An 18935-nucleotide genomic window follows, 5' to 3' on the forward strand; every position below is an offset into this window, starting at 1 on the left:
CCCGAGGCGGGTTGGAGTTGAGTTGTGTGGTGGGCGGGTTCAAGAGCCGCTTCCAGCGGGAACAGCTGCAGAGTTGCGATTTTTATTAAAGTACCTTGTTAATTTCATGGAGGCGCGCTGGCCGATCCAATAAGTAGGATCAGGTCGGCTGGCCGCCTCTGATGATGTCACAATAGCAGCCGCTTTTAAAGCTGCCTTCCAGCCTGAGTCTTTCCATTGTGGATTCTTGCACTTCTTTTCAAAGCTATGACTTCTTCCAGGAGGCAAGGCAGCTCCTCGATTTAATGATGAGTCCCTCCAAGTTCTTGTCGATGCTGTCAGAGGGCGCAGGGAGATTCTCTTCCCTCCTGATGGCCGGAGGAAGCCTCCTCAGCAGACCAAGGCAGCCTGGCTCTGCATTGCTCAGGAGGTGAGCGCAAGGTGCAATTATGCACGTTCATGGATCCAGTGCCGCAAAAGGTTTAATGATCTTGTGAGAACATCAAAAGTGAGTATCCCATCTCACTTGCCTTCACTCTGCTTCCTTTCTCTTATCACCTGCACTCTGTTTTGTAAGCCTCCTCCTTCACATCCCACCTTACTCTTAATTCCCTTGCACCCTTTCCTATCCATCCATCTCTCACTTCAGCATCCTGCCTATGCACCCTTTAGACTCGCTCCCACTGTCATGCAGTGACAACAACTAACAACTCACAGGGAGCAACCTTCCTCTTGGCACCTTACCCCATCTTCGTCTCAATCAAAGCTTCTATGGTAGGGATTAATCACACTCACTCCATCACTGTGGTTGAAACTCCGCTTGTGTCCCTCCTTGCAGGAAAAGATAGCCCACAATAAGGAGAGAGCACTGACTGGAGGAGGAACAGCTACCCTTGCAACATTGACCATTGCTGGGGAGGCAGAAAACGAGACTGTTTGAGGTGGCGAGGATCTGGAAGTGGGCGATGGAGAGATGGGCACACTGGAGGAAGCTGGTGACATAAAGATTTTCATCCCTCTCAGAAAGCAATGCAATATGATGTTCATAGAGACTTGCTTTGTATCATCTGCTCAAAAGGATGCGTCAGCTACATCAGTATCAGATGTCCAATTCAAGCCTTTACTCTCCCACAGGACCATCGAGCTCCCCCCTCCCCACAATCCAGGACGAAGGCTCGGTCATCTCCTCAGAGGAACCTGAAGCCGCTGAGGGACCAGCGTCACCAGGACTCAGCGCACCCAGCACCAGCGAGCAACGCACACCTCGGTGGGGTCATCGTGAGTTAGAGTAGTGTTGCCACCTGGTCTACCACAGCGCACAAGTGAGCATCAGCAGATGGTGGAGACAGCAACAGCAGCGGAGAGTCCTCCTTGGAGGTCACAGGACACTCCTAGCTCTGCTGAGCTGCATGCAGACACTGTGCCTCTGGGGCCATCCAGAAAAAGAGCGGTTCGTGAAATACAGGAGCAAATGCAGGTGTCTCTGGAAGGGTTTGCCTCCAGGGTTAGTGCGAGTGTGGAGAGAATGGAGGAGTCCATCTCTAACGTCAGCACTGCTGTGGTGGAGGCAATGGCACATGAACGCACCACCATGGATAGGATGGCAACCTCCATAGAAAGGATGGCTACCTCAGTGGAAAGGATGGCTACGGCCATGGAGGAAATAAGTCACCAGAGTCAGGAAAACATGGTGACTGTTCAGAATAGAATGACTTCTCTGGAGAAGCAATGGGCAGCTATTGAGCAGAGAGACCAGAGCTTCATGGACGTCCTTTTGAGGAGGACTGCCAGTGCAGATACGGGTCCTCATGGCCCCCCTGAAATAAAGCAAGGTGCTCTCCTGCTACTTGCCAGCACGGAGTTGCGGCTGACCCATGAGAGGGATGTTGTTGGCTGGACAGAAGGAAGTGTGGGCTCCTATCAAAGCACTCGCACGACCATGCCACTACGGAGCCCTCGGTCAGAGACCCACTTTGCAGAGACAATTGAGGTGGCCGTTTCAGCCCCTGCACAGCCGCAGGAAGAGCAGACTGTTGAAGAGCCCCCCCCAGGCTCCCAAACCCAGAGGACGCCCGCCAAAGGCATCGAAGTAGGCGCAGCATCCTAGTCAGCAAGGTGCCTCTACATCTGCTGAAGCTACAGGGGAAGCACCACGTAGAAGTATGCGCAAGAGAAAGATTAAGCACCTATAGTCACAAGGGGACTCACTTGGATGTTTCTTTTTTTCCAGACTGTTGTTGGTATATTTTGACATGTTAAAGATAAATGATGTCAAACAGTTGATTGTATGGCCGATGCGTTCTGGGAAATGGCAAAAGCGCATTGAGGGCTCAGGGCAACTTACATTTGTAATGCTGATGGTAAAACTGATAGGAAATAAGAGGGTCGAGCAGAGATGAAGTATAACGTTGGACAAGTGTCGCCTGCAACTCCAGAGCCATATGGTGGCCACCTATGGTCGAAGAGTAAGCTTATGGTAGTGTGCATGCACTGGTTGACGGGCAGCAGTGAACTGGAGGGATGTTGCATTGGTCACAACAGGACATGCAAGGCTCCCCTCGTCCTCCTCCTACTCCTCTTCCCAGGAAGATCTATGTGGTGAGCCATGCGGTTGCTACTCCCCGATTAGGAGGACCAGGATGAGAGGGCATAAATGTTTCCCATCCCCTTGCCAGAGGTTTCATTTGAGGTAACAATCTTGCAAGCGCACAGTTGAAATGGCCTGAATTCATGACACTGCAGATGGGCGTCAGCTTGAACAGTCAGACGGTCAGTAGATGAGCAAAATCTTATCCCATACCTACAACAACAAAGTTGTTGCATTTGAATGTCAGCCATGTTTCAGTGGCGCTTTTAAAGCGCTCCACCAATGCATTCAAATCATGTCCTCCAGCAACTCGTCTCCTTGAACCTGGCCTGTTTCTGACTAGTTGGGAAACAGGAGGCAGTAACAGGAAAATGGGAAATCACTATGAAAATAGGATTAGCAAGGCAGTTAACAGGTTGTTAACTGCCTTAACTACCTGTCCCACCGGTTGGAGATGGTTCAGTTTAGGAGCAGTTAAACAGACACTCAGGAAAATCGGGTGGGGGTGGGATGGAGGCAGGTTGTGTGACTGAAGCCATTTTTCCCGATTTTCCCAACAGACCGGTCTCCTCAGGGCTATTAAAATCGAGCCCCATATGACCACACCCCCCTCAGCAACCACCCACTCACACCGCCCCCCCGTTTATAACTTGACATATTCACCACAACAAAAGGATATTATTTTTTACAAGGGTTAGTCCAGACACTATCTTTTAATTAATGAAATATTAATAGTTGTGGATGTACTACCTGAATTTGTTCCAAGACATCTCGTTGCATTTCTAATGCCATGTGATACACATCATGGTCAGAGCTATTATACATCACTGCATTCTGGAACATCAGCATTATGTCCCGCTGAAACTCTGCTGTTGAGCGAATTGAACCAGTCTCAATATTTTTCTTAATTGTAGATAAATCCATTGGCCTGAAAAGATGACATGAAACACCGTAGTCAGTACAAGTACCTTTCTCCTCTACCATTACCACTTTCCAAAGTAATAATTTCCTGGTAATGTTATTTAATGGCTATCTTTTCCACTACAACCAACAAAAACTTGACTGTACATATATAACATTGCATTTTCTAATAATTCTGATCGCTATATTCCATTAGATGGTGCAGATTATTTTCCCTGTAATTCTGTGGCTCCTGCAGACATCCAATGTTATGATGCATCTTGATGTTACATTCCCATGGTTCTTGATTATCAATAGCTTTGCACACAATACTCAGCTCATCCTGATGCACTGCTGCCCAATTGTCAAGAAAGGGCCTAGCTGATTAGCACATAAAACATGGCAGGGGCCAATTACACATATCTACCGAGATCCTCCTTAGTTTTGTAACTTTACTCTTCATGGACATACTGATGCAAAGCTAAAACAGCAACTCAAGAATATTTCAAAATCTTTGAACCATTCACCATTTTATGCACCCTCCCATACTAGATATAGCATCACTGCAATGGATATTTCAGTAACACGTCTTATTATTCGAAAAAAAAATCACTTATTCAACAGCATTTGAGAAGTTCAGGCTCATAAAAGTGGCCACTGGTTAAAATCTGCCTTCCCTTCCTCTACGTTGTTCCAGTGGTCTCTGCATTATACCAGCCTCCTCATCAACCCCCCAAAATACTCATGTGCATAGATGTGAAGTGCACACCATACCAATTCTGTGCACAGTATTTTGTTATTTACTGAGTTGTCAATTGGCATGGGGTTGAGAATCAAACCCACTGATATTTTTTTTATTCGTTCCTGGGATGTGGGCGTCGTTGGCAAGGTCAGCATTTATTACCCATCCCTTTAATGATTTTTTTTAATTAAATTTTAAGCTCACCAAGGTAAGGGATGCAAATGCTGACAAATGGAACACTACACTTTTTATAATACCAATGTTGGCATTAAGCAGCTTTAGGGGACACATGAAGCATTCTTAATGCGATGCAGTGAAAACTTTTTCCAATTTTACATGGAATTGGGTTACACATAGAATTAGGTTGAGGATAAGAAAGGCAATTTCACATAGAACTCTTCAGATCAGGAGAGAGACAACTTTCATCCAATCAGGCTGGGCTGAACTCGAATCAAAAGGATCGTATGCTAACCCACTGCATCAGCTAATCCCCCAATTATAGCCATATTAACTGATGGCAACAAGGTACATCTTCACAATGAAAGGGAGCATTAACCTGGGCTGTTTCATGTACACTATTGCATCAAGAGACCCCTGAGCATATCACTTGCTCACTCATTTGCAGCTCCAAGCTTTCATTCAGCACCTCCCCAGAGCAACAAAGCGAAGACTGGAAACTCTGCAGTGAAGGGTTTTGCAAATAAACCTGCATCCTAGTACTCAAATATGTTGCATACTGGTACTCGAAGTATGTTGCACCACCTTACAAATCATTATCCTTAGGTACTGGTATATATTTATACAGTGCAAATTTTCTACACACTGTACATGTTTTGACTGTTTTCCTGATGCCTCTGTAATTTAGCCAAATGGCTCTGTAACCTAGGCATTACTGTGCAGGTTAAATGCCTGGGGCTATATTTTTTCAAATAAATTAATAGCAATGACCAAACCATTACCTTTCATGGAACCTTGATATATATTTTGCAGTGTAAGTTAACAAATATGCTTACAAGACCGAAATACTTTTATACAAAATACGATTATGTTAGAACAAATTTAGAGAGATTTTCATCACAATCTAACTTTTTGGTTGATAATATTAGCATCAGGATTCCTTTTACAAATACACTTTTCTTTGTATATACCCTTGAAAAGGATGGTGAATAAAATGAGTATTGATTATCATTAAGCCAACAGCTAAAAAGAGCTATAGTAATACCATCAGTAGACATACCACAAATAACTCAGGGTAATTCAAGTATTTTCGTATTACAGAAATCTTTGTGCGCCAATTAGTCAGACTTAGTAACTCTTTCAAACCAGCTCCTCTGGTATCATTAATACTGGCTCATGTGGTGGGTAATAACAGCGTTCGCTGTTACTACCCCTTTGAAACGGACTAGAACTTCAGGATGTAGCACATGCGCATCTAAACGCGGAAATCCTGAAGTTGTGGTCAGTCATTCACTGCTCCGACACTGGCTGCACTGTGGACCTCTCCCGACATCCCACCCAATAGCTGACAATCAGCGTAGGCGGTGAAATCTGTGAAACTGACGAAAACCTGAGCTTTTCCACAGTAATACCATTGAAATGTTAAATACTCCATTAAAAGTTAGGCCTTGTTGGATTAGGTGTAACTGGGGCTTTAACAGCGGATTGACTGCTAAACAAACATTATGGCCCTGAAAAACTAATTTTAATTTTATACAGTGTTGAATTTCTCCATTATGATCAAAATTAAAATAAAGATATCTTTTCTTTTAAAAGTTTGTTCATATTTATTTATTTCAGGTTTATCTTTTCCCCTTGTGAGAGCCCCGGTCTTTGTTTTACTCTCTAACATTTTTTAAAAGTCTGAATAAAAGCAACTTCTTCACTTCCTGGTTCCCTGTCTGTGAGGTTTCTGCATTGTGACTGGTTAATTAGACAGCTAGGGGATCCCCATTATCTTGCACTGAAATCACTTGCACATCGAAAAAGGCAAACCTCTCGCCAGAGATGCAAGCGGCAAATGCCTTTGCTTTGCCACGGACCGCAAATTCTGGGTCAATAACGCTGAACAAAAATATTACACAAAACAACTTGGGCAAGTTGAAAAGCGTTTTAAAGTAAACAATTCTATGCATTTTAAAGGGAGCCCTGCTGACAAAATTCCCTCTCTAAAACTTCCAAAACTATTAAGAATTTGCATTGTTTATCCAAAAAGCTGACCTGTGTACAATGCTATGATATCCTGGGGCAATATCATCGGTCACTGGCTGAAGGAATACATTAGCATATCTGAAAAAGGAAGAATACAGGTTAGAAACAGTGACAGTAAATGTTGCAAAACATCAATACAGGAAACTCTTTATCCGGCACAGACGGGACCGGCGTGTTGCCAGTTTATCAAAAAGTCCGGATTACATAGAAACATAGAAGATAGGAGCTGCAGGAGTAGGCCATTCGGCCCCTCGAGCCTGCTCCGCCATTCAATGCGATCATGGCTGATCATCCAAATTCAGTACCCGGTCCCTGCTTTCTCCCCATACCGTTTGATCCCTTTAGCCTTAAGAAATATATCCAACTCCTTCTTGAATATATTTAATGTATTGGCCTCTACTGCCTTCTGTGGTAGAGAATTCCACAGGTTCACTACTCTGGGTGAAGAAATTCCTCCTCATTTCTGTCCTAAATGGCCTACCCCTTATCCTTAGACTGTGACCCCTGGTTCTGGACTCCCCGACCATCGGGAACATCCTTCCAGCATCTAGTCTGTCCAGTCCTGTCAGAATTTTATAAGTATCAATGAGATCCCCTCTCATTCTTCTAAACTCCAGCGAGTACAAGCCCAATCGACCCAATCTCTCCTCATACGTCATTCCTGCCATCCCAGGTATCAGCCTGGTGAATCTTCGCTGCACTCCTTCCATGGCAAGGACATCCTTCCTCAGATAAGGCGACCAAAACTGCACACAATACTCAAGCTGTGGTCTCACCAAGGCCCTGTATAACTGCAGCAAGACATCCTTGTTCCTGTACTCAAACCCTCTCGCTACGAAGGCCAACATGCCATTTGCCTTCTTAACCGCCTGCTGCACCTGCATGCTTACCTTCAGCGACTGGTGCACAAGGACACCCAGGTCTCGTTGCACTTCCCCTTCTCCCAATCTATTGCCATTCAGATAATAATCTGCCTTCCTGTTTGCCACCAAAGTGGATAACCTCGCATTTTTCCACGTTATATTGCATCTGCCATGCTTTTGCCCAATCACCCAACCTGTCCAAATCATCCTGGAGTTTCCTCGGCATCCTCCTCACAGCACACACGCCCACCCAGCTTTGTGTCGTCTGCAAATTTGGAGATATTACATCTAGTTCCCTTGTCTAGATCATTAATATATAGTGTGAATAGCTGGGGCCCAAGGACCGATCCCTGCGGTACCCCACTAGTCACTGCCTGCCACTCGGAAAAAGACCCATTTATTCCAACTCTTTGCTTTCTGCCTGCCAACCAGTTCTCTATCCAAGTCAATACCTTGCCCCCAATCCCATGTGCTTTAACTTTACACGCTAATCTCTTATGCGGGACCTTATCGAAAGCCTTCTGAAAGTCCAAATACACCACATCCACTGGTTCTCCCTTATCTATTTTACCAGTTACATCCTCAAAAAATTCCAGTAAATTAGTCAAGCACGATTTACCTTTTGTAAATCCATGCTGACTTTGTCCAATCCTGTCACTGTTTTCCAAGTGCTCTGCTATTACATCTTTTATAATGGACTCTAGCATTTTCCCCACTACCGATGTCAGGCTTACCGGTCTGTAATTCCCCGTTTTCTCTCTACCACCTTTTTTGAATAGTGGGGTAACATTAGCTACCCTCCAATCCATGGGTACTGTTCCAGATTCCATCGAATGCTGGAAGATGATCAGCAAAGCATCGCCTATTTCTAGGGCCACTTCCTTAAGTATCCTAGGATGTAGATTATCAGGCCCATGGGATTTATCAGCCTTCAATCCCATCAATTTCCCTAACACCATTTCCCTACAAATACTGATTTCTTTCAGTTGCTCCCTTTCATAAAATCCTATGTTCCCCGACATCTCTGGGAGGTTATTTGTGTCCTCCTTTGTGAAGGCAGAACCAAAATATTAGAGAGGTATAGTTAAAAGGTACGAGAGCTCCGTACACAACAACAAATCCAGGCTTCCCTGTTGCTTAGCAACAGCTGCAGGAACCCCAGCCACAGACCAAGCATCCCTGTTGCTTAGCAACAAGTGCAGGAACCACGATTACACAGCCACAAATCCAGGAACGGCCAATAATATGAAGTAAAACTTACCTGAACCTACTCCTGAATTTTGCCGGTTAACAAAGATTTCCGGTTATTTAGGTGCCGGTAAATCGAGAGTTTCCTGTATTGTTCTGTGCTCAGCATTCATCTATTAAATGTGCTGACAGGCATAACCAATACAAAACAACCACCAAAAAATGTCTCAAACAAAACATAGTAGATGGTTCAAAATTGTAATCTACAGTAACTGAAGAATTTAGATTACGGTTACAAACTACAAGAAAAAAAAAGTTAACAGCAGTTGTCCATCTGAGACCCAGAAAGAGCAATCAAGAGTCCAATCTCTACTTAAACAAAACCATTTAGAAAATGTGATCATAATGAATCATATGTTAAAGTCTTGCATCTAATGCACACGTCCTGTTTGCCACACTTTGACACTTTTCCGACAAGCTCAAAGTAAAATAGCAGCAAATTGGAACAAAAAAAGATGGGGAACTTAAGAGTCAAAAGCAAGGAAAGCAGCTGGAAAACCAGCCAATGAAAAACTACGAAGGACTTATGAAAATAACCAATCCGGACCAGTCAGAAAAACCTACCAATATATAAAAAAGAAAGAAAAGTTGAGTGAATCAATTAAATGACTCAAAATGCTTTTTGAAGAAATTCATCCACCATTTTACTCAGTAACTGACATTTCTAATGTCCAAAATAAGGATTTAAACAAATTTTTAAAACATATTTCACAATAACATGATTAAATTTACCCAACGAATTGTCTTTTGTTTCTTTTAATACCTTCATTAACATTTTTAGTTGATGGCTTTAGCCTTTCCCAGAAACCTGGGCTTGGACTTGAGATTTTTCCCCAGAGCTGTAACTCTGTTAGTTGAACAAAGATCCTGCAAATTCAACACCTGCACTATGCACAATTTTCCTGGAGTAGCATTTAGTTAGTCCAAATCATACAATACTTCTCTAATAATATGTTAAGTTGTTTGACCAAATTATTGAAGAAAAAAATAAACAGAGGGCAAATTTTAAAAGCTTTATTCAAGAAAACTTAGTGTTTTTCTGAAAGAAAAGTGTATTTATTACTGAGAGAAAATAAAGAACCCTACTTCAAACATAACAATGTGCAGGTTACATCTTTTTTCTGTTCAAACTGTAACTATTTTATTCTTTATTTTTCTTGATGGAAAAGTTAAATTTTGCATCTGTGTATAACAATATTTGAATGGAGATCATGTAATTTCAACAGTATTTAATGTGCATTTAAAATAATTTGAATACAAACTGAACAGTAAATTTGAGCTGGTTTTTAACTCAAATTTTCATTAAAACCTGTTCATTTTTACTTTAGAAAGTGTATCTAGGTTTGAGTGTGAGAGAGAGAGAAAAGAGACGTTGTGTTCTACCTCAACCGAATTTGAATTATTTTTCTTGCTTTAAAATAGAAAAACAAATGAATTGAATTTGAAAGCTTCTCAGGCAATCAGGAAACCTGATCATGAACTCCCGTGCTTTGTAGATGGTTATAAAAAAAAAGCTTTTTAATTAGTGACAGTTGTGTGAGAGTGCGAGAGAAAAAAAGAGAAAAGGGGGGTAAAAAAGACAAACACACATCCAGGAACCAATTACAAAATAGTGAACTCAAAAGGCCCGGAATTTGCGGTCAGCGGCGAAGCGACAGCAATCACCACTGACCTCAAAGAAAGCTGCCCACAAAGATCTCGCGATCTTCTGTGGTGAACACTTTACTTTCTCCACGTTAATTTGATTGTAGCGCTGTCTATAGGGAATCTCCAGCATACAGCAGCAGTGATGTAATCAAGCTGTCTAAGCAGCCAATCACATTGACGAATTAACAGACAGCAAACCAGGAAATAAAAAGCAGCTTTTATCATTCTTAAACATTTGAGAGAGCAAAATAAGGATTGGAACATACACATGGGGTTAAGGTAGAAGCTGAAATATCATGAACAAACTTAATTTTTTTTTTTTATATAAAGTCTAGTAGTTTTTATAATGGAGAAATTTGACATTCCACAAATATAAAATTAGTTTGACAGGGCCAGAACGGTTGTTCAGCAGTCAATACGCCGTTAAAAACCCATTTTCACCTCTTTCAACAAGGCTTAACTTTTTATGGGGTTTTTAAAAGCGATACTAAGAGCAGAAAAGGGGACTTTTTGTCAGTTTAAGTGATTTCATTGGTTGCCAGCTCTGGGGAGTTCCATAGCGTAGCCTGTGGCAGAGCAGGAAATGACTGACCACAACTTCAGGATTTCCACATTTATCTGCGCTTGTGCTAAATCCTGAAGTTACAGACAGTTTCAGAGGGATAATGACGACAAACGCTGACAGTTTCACCGTCATTACCAGTGCAAAATCCAGGCCAAGGGTTTGTGGAGGTTGCTTTTAAACTTACAAACCAATGTTGCAAAGCCCGAGTCCTACCCCTTCCTTTGCTGCTGAAAAGACCATAGGAATCCACCAGTGAGCCAAACCCCACATTTCTCCCAAACTCCAGGACTCACACCCCAGTATGACTCTCTTTACTCAATGTGCCCTAAATCCTAACATCAGAAGGTCACCCAGTAATGCAGCCTCCATCCTCTATACTAGTCATCCTCGAGGGTAAATGATCAAATTAATGCCATTTGCTCCATTAAAGGTATTATATAAAACGCACGGTCTTGCTGTTGTTAGCCTTCTTCGCTAACAGATTTTAAATGCATTGTTAATGTTGCTGCTTGCAAGTGCTGGCAAATGGACTAGCCCCCTCCCTCTAAAAAAGACAAGTTATTGTAGAATGGCACTAACCTGTGATTGGCAGCTGCTCTCCATACCAGCATAATAGCCTTCTTCCAGATTTTCTGAGCTTGAATGGCTTCCTGATCTTCACTACAAACTGAACTAAAGAAAAAAGGGTAAACTAAATTAGGTTACTAAATTAGGTTGCAGTAATGTAATAGTACACAGGCAGCTATTAAGGTATTATATCCTTTATCATTACCTGCACAAAAGCAGCATTATATTTGCTCTATTCAAAATGATTTTCTTTTCTTTTTATCTGTACCAGTTATTTTTCCAAAGCAGTACTATTATATTAATATGCAACCAAGATGCTAAAATAAACGATTTAGTTTCTTTCAGTTCCATCATAAACATTTTTTTAAATGCTGCCAAGAATACTGGCACTTTTTCCTGCCAAAACAATTGTGTTTTCCCTACAATACTGTATGTGCAAGTGCACCAAGTTATTCCCCCCCCCGCCCCGACAATAAAATAGTAATTTCTTAATGAACCCGAGCAAAGTGTAAAAATGGATGAAAGTCAGCTGTTTCTATAAAAACAGGTGACTAATTGGAAAACAATTAGGATTTTTACAAGGTGATTTGTGCCTTTAAATAAAACCTATCCCATGCTTGGGCACTGATTAAAACTGTGTCAGTGTACACTGAGTGAAGTACAGGGGGCTGGGTTGTGCCCAAAGTTCTACAGTGCAGGGCTAAGCAAATATTGGTGTGATCACACTAAGCTACATGAATATCATATGACCCCCTCTACCAAGGGTTGAAACAAAACAGCTTGCAAACTTACAACTGAGAGGAAGCAGGGCTGCTGGGTATTGATTCAGCAAGAACTGAAGACTGCAAATGTGCATTGTGGATGCTGAATCCATCATCACTTTCACTGACCGGTGGCTCGTTGTCAGTTTCTGACATATAGACCTCATTTGGTTCCTCATCCCTGGCCTCATCCACACTGGCAGCTTCACTGGCTCCATCCTCCTCTTTGGGAACAAGCACCTCTTGCAGCTGTGAACCACATCATACCCATCATATAACATACAGGACACAAGCTTGCCAGTGTGATGACTTGTCTGTTAACGCAATACTCATTATTGTTACTACTACAACACATTGTCTAAGTGCATGCCGCATACACTTCCCCTCCTCCTCCTCCACCGACCCCCACCAAACTTAAACTCTAAATTTTGAATGTCCTTTGCAACTTTGATTTTAGGACACACATAAATCTGGAAATTGTTAACGATATTAGCAGAACACGTAACGTGTTTACATGACAATCATCTGTACACTTTTAACACAAACATTAACCCGTTTGTTTTAAATGGATTGATGCTGGTCAAAAAAGACAGAAGAACGTTTTAAGAATGTGTTAAGCCCTCATCCACTGATATCGCCATCAGTAATTTTGAGGCTACAATACATATTTTGAACTTGATGCCACTAAGGAGGTATATGGATTACTACACTGGAAAGCAGCTCATCTCCAGACACATTAATCTGTGATCTGCTATCAGAGCAGATAAAAAATGGCTACTCAGTCAGACCTGAAAAAGACTAACTCTTGCTGTGAGTGTTGGTGGAGAAAACAACTGGTTCTTAGGCGACTATTTATACTGCTTTTAAACAGGCCACTATGAAATAACACAGGAGCTAAATACGATAGCAAAATACTGCGGATGCTGGAAATCCGAAATAACAACAGAAAACGCTGGAAAAACTCAGCAGGCCAGGCAGCATCCGTGGAGAGAGAAACAGAGTTAACGTTTCAGGTCGATGACGAAGGGTCATCAACCTGAAACGTTAACTCTGTTTCGCTCTCCACGGATGCTGCCTGGCCTGCTGAGTTTTTCAAGAGCTAAATAGTTGATTGATTGCCCTAATATTTTCTGCCACTAGTGCATGTGAATAGTTTCCGCTCATCACTCTTCTTGGGGGCGACAAATAACATCAGAAACTCTCAAGGGTGAATGCAGTACATTCATGCCCCAAAACACTGCATTGCGGAGATGGTTGTTTATGTTTAAAAAGAGAAATTCTCCACACCATAACCAAATTGTCCTCTCTTTAGATCAATAGTTAGATATTCTTATAATACAAAGCATTGGGTATTCATACTTTATTAAAAATCATTACTATCTATTTTTCTGAACTAATCAGTTTTACTGTTTTTAAACTGTTAGTATTATTCAGATGTTATTAAACTTTCTTTTAAAATAAACTAAAAGAATAATCTTGTCCATCCGTGAAATTTGGTGGTGTATTATGCCAGCAGAGGAACAAAAAGAATCTAATTCAACTATCAAGGAAATGGCATTCAAGTTTAGCAACGTTATAATATCATTTGATAAAGACAGACTCTATCACAACAGGTACAAACCTTACTAAACTGATACTGACTCACTGACAGCCCCAATCACAGTAGACTGAAACAATCTCAAATGTACAGTACCTTGATTTGGCCCTTTACAACAACCCCAGTCTCTTCCTTTGAGGCTTCTGAAGGTTGAAAACAAAAAGGAGTCTGGCATTAATTTTAATGTTATTGCTGAATCATTATTCATTTCCAGTATATATAAAATTAATATTTGAACATCTTTCATCAGACAGAAAGATTATCGCCATCCACTATCTGGCTCAGTAAAAAATGTAATCACACAGTAAAATAGCACAACGATGACTCTTCCCCCACCCACTATATAAATCCTCCAGCCCAACGCAGCGAAAATTTACTTATAAAAACCATTTGAAAGCAATACCAAATATATTTGCTATAGTAGATTTTGCAAATTACTTGAGTGGTTCTTTGGTAAATGAGGTTGGTTTTCCAACACACAATGCCACAGAAATGGAGGACACTGGCTTGCACCTGAAGATACTCACGCGGTCAGTCCCCAATTTCGCCAGCACTGTAGGGCTGTAATATTGTGCAGAGGCCAGATGCTTTTCCACAGAGGAAAAAAGTCCCATGATCAATGCTGCCTGTAATTTTTTTTGGGTGTGCGGCCCATTCACAGTTTCTTAACGTTGCAAAAGCCGGTTCAGAGAGAGCTGTGCGGGACTGGTAGAGAGCGGTGCAGCTTATAGGGAATGTTGCCCATGATGGGGAAAAAAAAGTCAGAGAGTGTCACCAACCCATTCTCTTGAATAGTGAATGAGTTGCACAAGAGGGCACATAAAGAAAAAAATGGCTCGGCTGAGATCAGGCAGCGCCAAGATTGAACCCTGGTCTATGCAGATTCAGCTCCATCAGGAAAACTCAGCAAAGGTTCCTACTCCTGATCGTTGCTGGAAGTGTGAAAGTTGGTTGAGGACAGATTCAAATTTGGCTGTGATGCTCTTGTGGTTGAACAGACTCTATCTAGGTGCACACATAAAGAACAGTCACTTGCACAAAGTACTAGAGGGAGACAGGCACACTGGAATCATACGCTAATGATAAATCAATGACTCAGAGAGGAGGACAGGGAGCAAATGAAAGATAAAGAATGGGGAAAGAAAAAGAAAATTCATCAAAGATTTTAAGGAATTTATTACTTAAATATCTTTAAAACTGGGGAAGAAATTTGAATGTGCTAAATCTTGTTGGGTGTTTCACCAGCCATCTTCTATGACAAATGAGTCCCACTCACTTCCCATTCCACTGACCTACAATTTCAGGTTGTCCCACTTCATCAGAGCTACTTTTGCTCTGTGTTGTGCTCCTGGGAGACAGTTGTCCAATTTCCTCAGAGGTACTTTTGCTTCGTGCAGTGCTCCGGGGCAAGGGATGTGCTGCTTCCTCAGATGTGCTTTTACTTCGCATGGTGCTCCTAGGCAAAGAATGTTCCACTCCGAGTGCCTAAAAATGACAGTAACAAACCTTCACAAAAATGGACCAATGCAAGCAGCATGTATTTTCAGAATGTATTTCTAAAGGTTAAGCTCAACCACATATCTTGCACTTTCTCTTTCCCAAAACTAGTAGTTTTTAATCAAGTGTCTACTAAGACATGAGAATTTTTTTTTAAAGATTACACAAGAATTTCAAAAATGCACAAAGCATTACTTAATGTGTAGCAGTCGCGGAATAAACAGAACAAATCTGCACTATGGTTACATTTCAGATTTTGATAAAGAAATGGTACTGGAATCCGCAAAAGGTTCTCTTAACTATATTAAAAAAGATATAGGGCCTGAATTTGCTGTCAGAGGGTTCCCGCGGGGAAATGCCTCTGATCTGCAAATAAAGTCCACGTCTACCTTCTCCCTCAGGATCCACAGAGACTCGCACTCCTGGGCCTCTATGGGAATGCCCGGGTAAAGGCCCACGTATCCCAGGGGCGCATGCAGTTCGCAAGCGCACCTGGGATCACGTGGGTCGGCCCAACCAATAAAAGGGGATCTCCATTCATGCTTATGGAGATTCCATTTTCGTACGGAATTCCCATAAGCATGAATGGGGAAATCACATAAAACATACATTTACATAACAAATAAATAAATTTTAAAAATTACATATTTAAAATATATAAAAATACAATTTAATTAAATATTTAAAACAAAAATGTAATTGTTTGAAAAATACATTTAAATGTTTTAAGGGGGCTTAAAATAACCTGAACTTATTTTACAGCTTTTTTTAATGTTTAAATAATTTTTAAAAATTATTTTTATGCTCATTTAAACTCTTACGCTGGTAAAAGCAGGCCTTTACAACCCGTAGGCCCCGGAAAATCCGGGCCAATAAAGTTAATAATTTTGTTGGAGAAGAAACTCTGACCCTAGTTCTTTAAATAAAAAACTCGCAGCATTCCCATTTTTAAGAAACAGCAAGGGGCAGAAAACTTTGGTGGGAGTTGTTTGTAGGCCCCCCAAACAGTAGTTGTAATGTAGGGCAGAGTATAAATCAGGGAATTAGAGGAGCATGTAACAAGGGTAATACAGTAATCATGGGGGACTTTAATCTACATATAGACTGGGCAAACCAAATTTGCAGTAATGGTGTGGAGGATGAATTCATGGAATGTTTGCAAGATAGTTTTCTACATCAGTATGTTGACTAACGAACTAGGGAACAGGCTATTTTAGATCTGGTATTGTTCCACGAGAAAGGTTTAATTAATAACCTTGTAGTAAAGGGGCCTTTAGGGAAGAGTGACCATAATATGATAGAATTTTATAGAGTTTGAAAGTGACTTAGTTAAATCTAAAACAAGGGTCTTAAATCTAAACAAAGCAAACTACGTAGGTATGAGGGGCAAGTTGGCTAAAGGTAGATTGGGAAACTACATTAAAAGGTATGACAGTGGACAAGCAATGGCTAGCATTTAAAGAATTAATATATAATTTACAACAAATATACATTCCTTAAAAGGCACAAAAACTCCACAGGAAAAGTGGTCCACCCGCAGCTAACAAGAGAAGTTAAAGATAGTATTCGATCAAAGGGAGAGGGCTTATAATGCTGCCAAAAAGAGTAGCAAGCCTGAGGATTGTGAGGATTTTAGAATTCAGCAAAGGAAGACCAAGAAATTGATGAAGAAAGGGAAAATAGAATGAGAGTAAACTAGCGAGAGACATAAAAACAGACCGTAAAAGCTTCTATAGGTATGTAAAAAGGAAAAGATTAGCCTAAGTAAATGTGGGTCCATACAGGCTGAGACAGGAGAAATTATAATGGGGAATAAGGAAATGGCAGAGAAATTAAACAAATACTGTGTGTCAGTCTTCACGGAAGACAACGTAAAAAACTTCTTGGAAATAGTAGACAACCAAGGGTCTAGCGAGAATGAGGAACTGAAAGATATTAGTAAAAAAGTAGTACTGGAGAAATTAATGAGACTGAAAGCCGATAAATCCCCTGGACCCGATGGCCTGCATCCTAAGGTTTTAAAAGAGTTGGCTACAGAGATAGTGGCTGCACTGGTTGTCATTTTCCAAAATTCTATATTCTAGAACAGTTCCCGCTGATTGGAAGGTAGCAAATATAACCCCACTATTTAAGAAAGGAGGGAGAGAGAAAACAGGGAACTATAGACCAGTCAGCCTGACATCAGTAGTAGGGAAAATGCTAGAACCTATTATTAAGGATGTGGTAAGAGGGCACTTAGAAAATAATAACAGGATTGGGCAGAGTCAATACGGATTTATGAAAGGGAAATCATGTTTGACAAATCTGTTGGAATTTTTTGAGGTTGTAACTAGCAGAATAGATAAGGGGGAACCAGTGGATGTGGTGCATTTGGATTTTCAGAAGGCATTTGATAAGGTTATTAAACAAAATTACAGCTCATAAAATTGGGGGTAATATACTAGCATGGATTGAGGATTGGTTAACGGACAGAAAACAGAGAGTAGAAATAAACGGGTCATTTTCGAGTTGGCATGTTGTAACTAGTGGGGTACCGCAAGGATCAGTGCTTGGGCCTCAGCTATTCTCAATCTACATCAATGATTTGGATGTGGGGACCAAAAGTATTATATCCAAGTTTGCTGATGATACAAAGCTGGGTGGGAATGTAAGTTGTGAGGAGGATACAAGGAGGCTTCAAGGGGATATAGACAGGCTAAGTGAGTGGGCAAGAACATGGCAAATGGAATATAATGTGGAGAGATGTGAAGTTATCCACTTTGGTAGGAAAAACAGAAAAGCAGAGTATTTTTTAATGGGAAATGTTGGTTTCAGAGGGACCTGGGTGCCCTTATACACGAATCATTGTAAGTTAACATGCAGGTACAGCAAGCAATTAGGAAAGCAAATGGTTTCTTGACAAAGGGTTTCGACCTGAAACATTGACTCTATTTCTCTCTCCACAGATGTTGCCTGGCCTGCTGAGTTTTTCCAGCATTTTCTGTTATTAAGCAAATGGTTTGTTGGCCTTTATTACAAGAGGATTTGAGTATAAGAGTAAAGATGTCTTAATGCAATTATATAGGGCCCTGATGGGACCACACAGAGTATTATGTACAGTTTTGGTCTCCTTACCTAAGGAAGGATATACATGCCATAGAGGGAGTGCAATGAAGGTTCACCAGACTGGTTCCTGGGATGGGTGGATTGTCTTATGAGGAGAGATTGAGTAGACTAGGCCTATATTCTCTAGAGTTTAGAAGAATGAGAGGTGGTCTCATTGAAACATACAAAATTCTTACAAGGCTCGACAGGGTAGATGTCTCCCCTAGCTGGGGAGTCTAGAACCAGGGGTCACAGTCTCAGAATAAGGGGTCAGCCATTTAGGACTGAGATGTGAAGAAATTTCTTCACTCAGAGGGTGGTGAATCTTTGGAATTCTCTACCCCAGAAGGCTGTGGAGGCTCAGTCATTGAGTATATTCAAGACAGAGATCGATAGATTTTTGAATATTAAGGGAATCAAGGGATATGGAGATAGTGCAGGAAAGTGGCGATGAGGAAGATCATCAGCCATGATCTGATTGAATGGTGGAGCAGGCTCGAAGAGCCAAATGGCCGACTCCTGCTCCTATTTCTTATGTTCCCCATACGGGGCAATGACACTTTTCTTCCCTACATCTTCGTTGTGGACAGGTCTCGCAGTTAAATTGGTCCCAGGCAGGGTACATTTTTCAAAATACCATAATATTTTTAACTTGGTGCTTAGGATAATAAACAATAACTGGATTTATTC

At 41.3% G+C, this 18935-nt stretch overlaps 1 protein-coding gene across 9 annotated transcripts in view; it reads right to left on the reverse strand.

Annotated features, from left to right (window-relative positions):
* brd8a (bromodomain containing 8a) overlaps nt 1-18935 on the reverse strand; it is a 69812-nt gene that overhangs the window by 11202 nt on the left and 39675 nt on the right. For 8 of the 9 annotated variants that reach the window (XM_086000712.1, XM_086000718.1, XM_086000717.1 and 5 more), the window contains 6 exons: nt 14957-15149; nt 13761-13807; nt 12099-12316; nt 11319-11411; nt 6426-6494; nt 3317-3494 (listed from right to left, as the gene is read on the reverse strand). In XM_086000712.1, the coding sequence (XP_085856838.1) occupies nt 3317-3494; nt 6426-6494; nt 11319-11411; nt 12099-12316; nt 13761-13807; nt 14957-15149 (798 nt within the window). The remainder of the gene's footprint in view (nt 1-3316; nt 3495-6425; nt 6495-11318; nt 11412-12098; nt 12317-13760; nt 13808-14956; nt 15150-18935) is intronic. The other variant, XM_086000716.1, reaches the window with a different exon arrangement.

The sequence above is a fragment of the Somniosus microcephalus genome, chromosome 11 (genome assembly GCF_052327205.1).
Source record: "Somniosus microcephalus isolate GS21.2 chromosome 11, FLI_Smic_1.0, whole genome shotgun sequence".
Classification (NCBI taxonomy): Eukaryota; Metazoa; Chordata; class Chondrichthyes; order Squaliformes; family Somniosidae; genus Somniosus; species Somniosus microcephalus.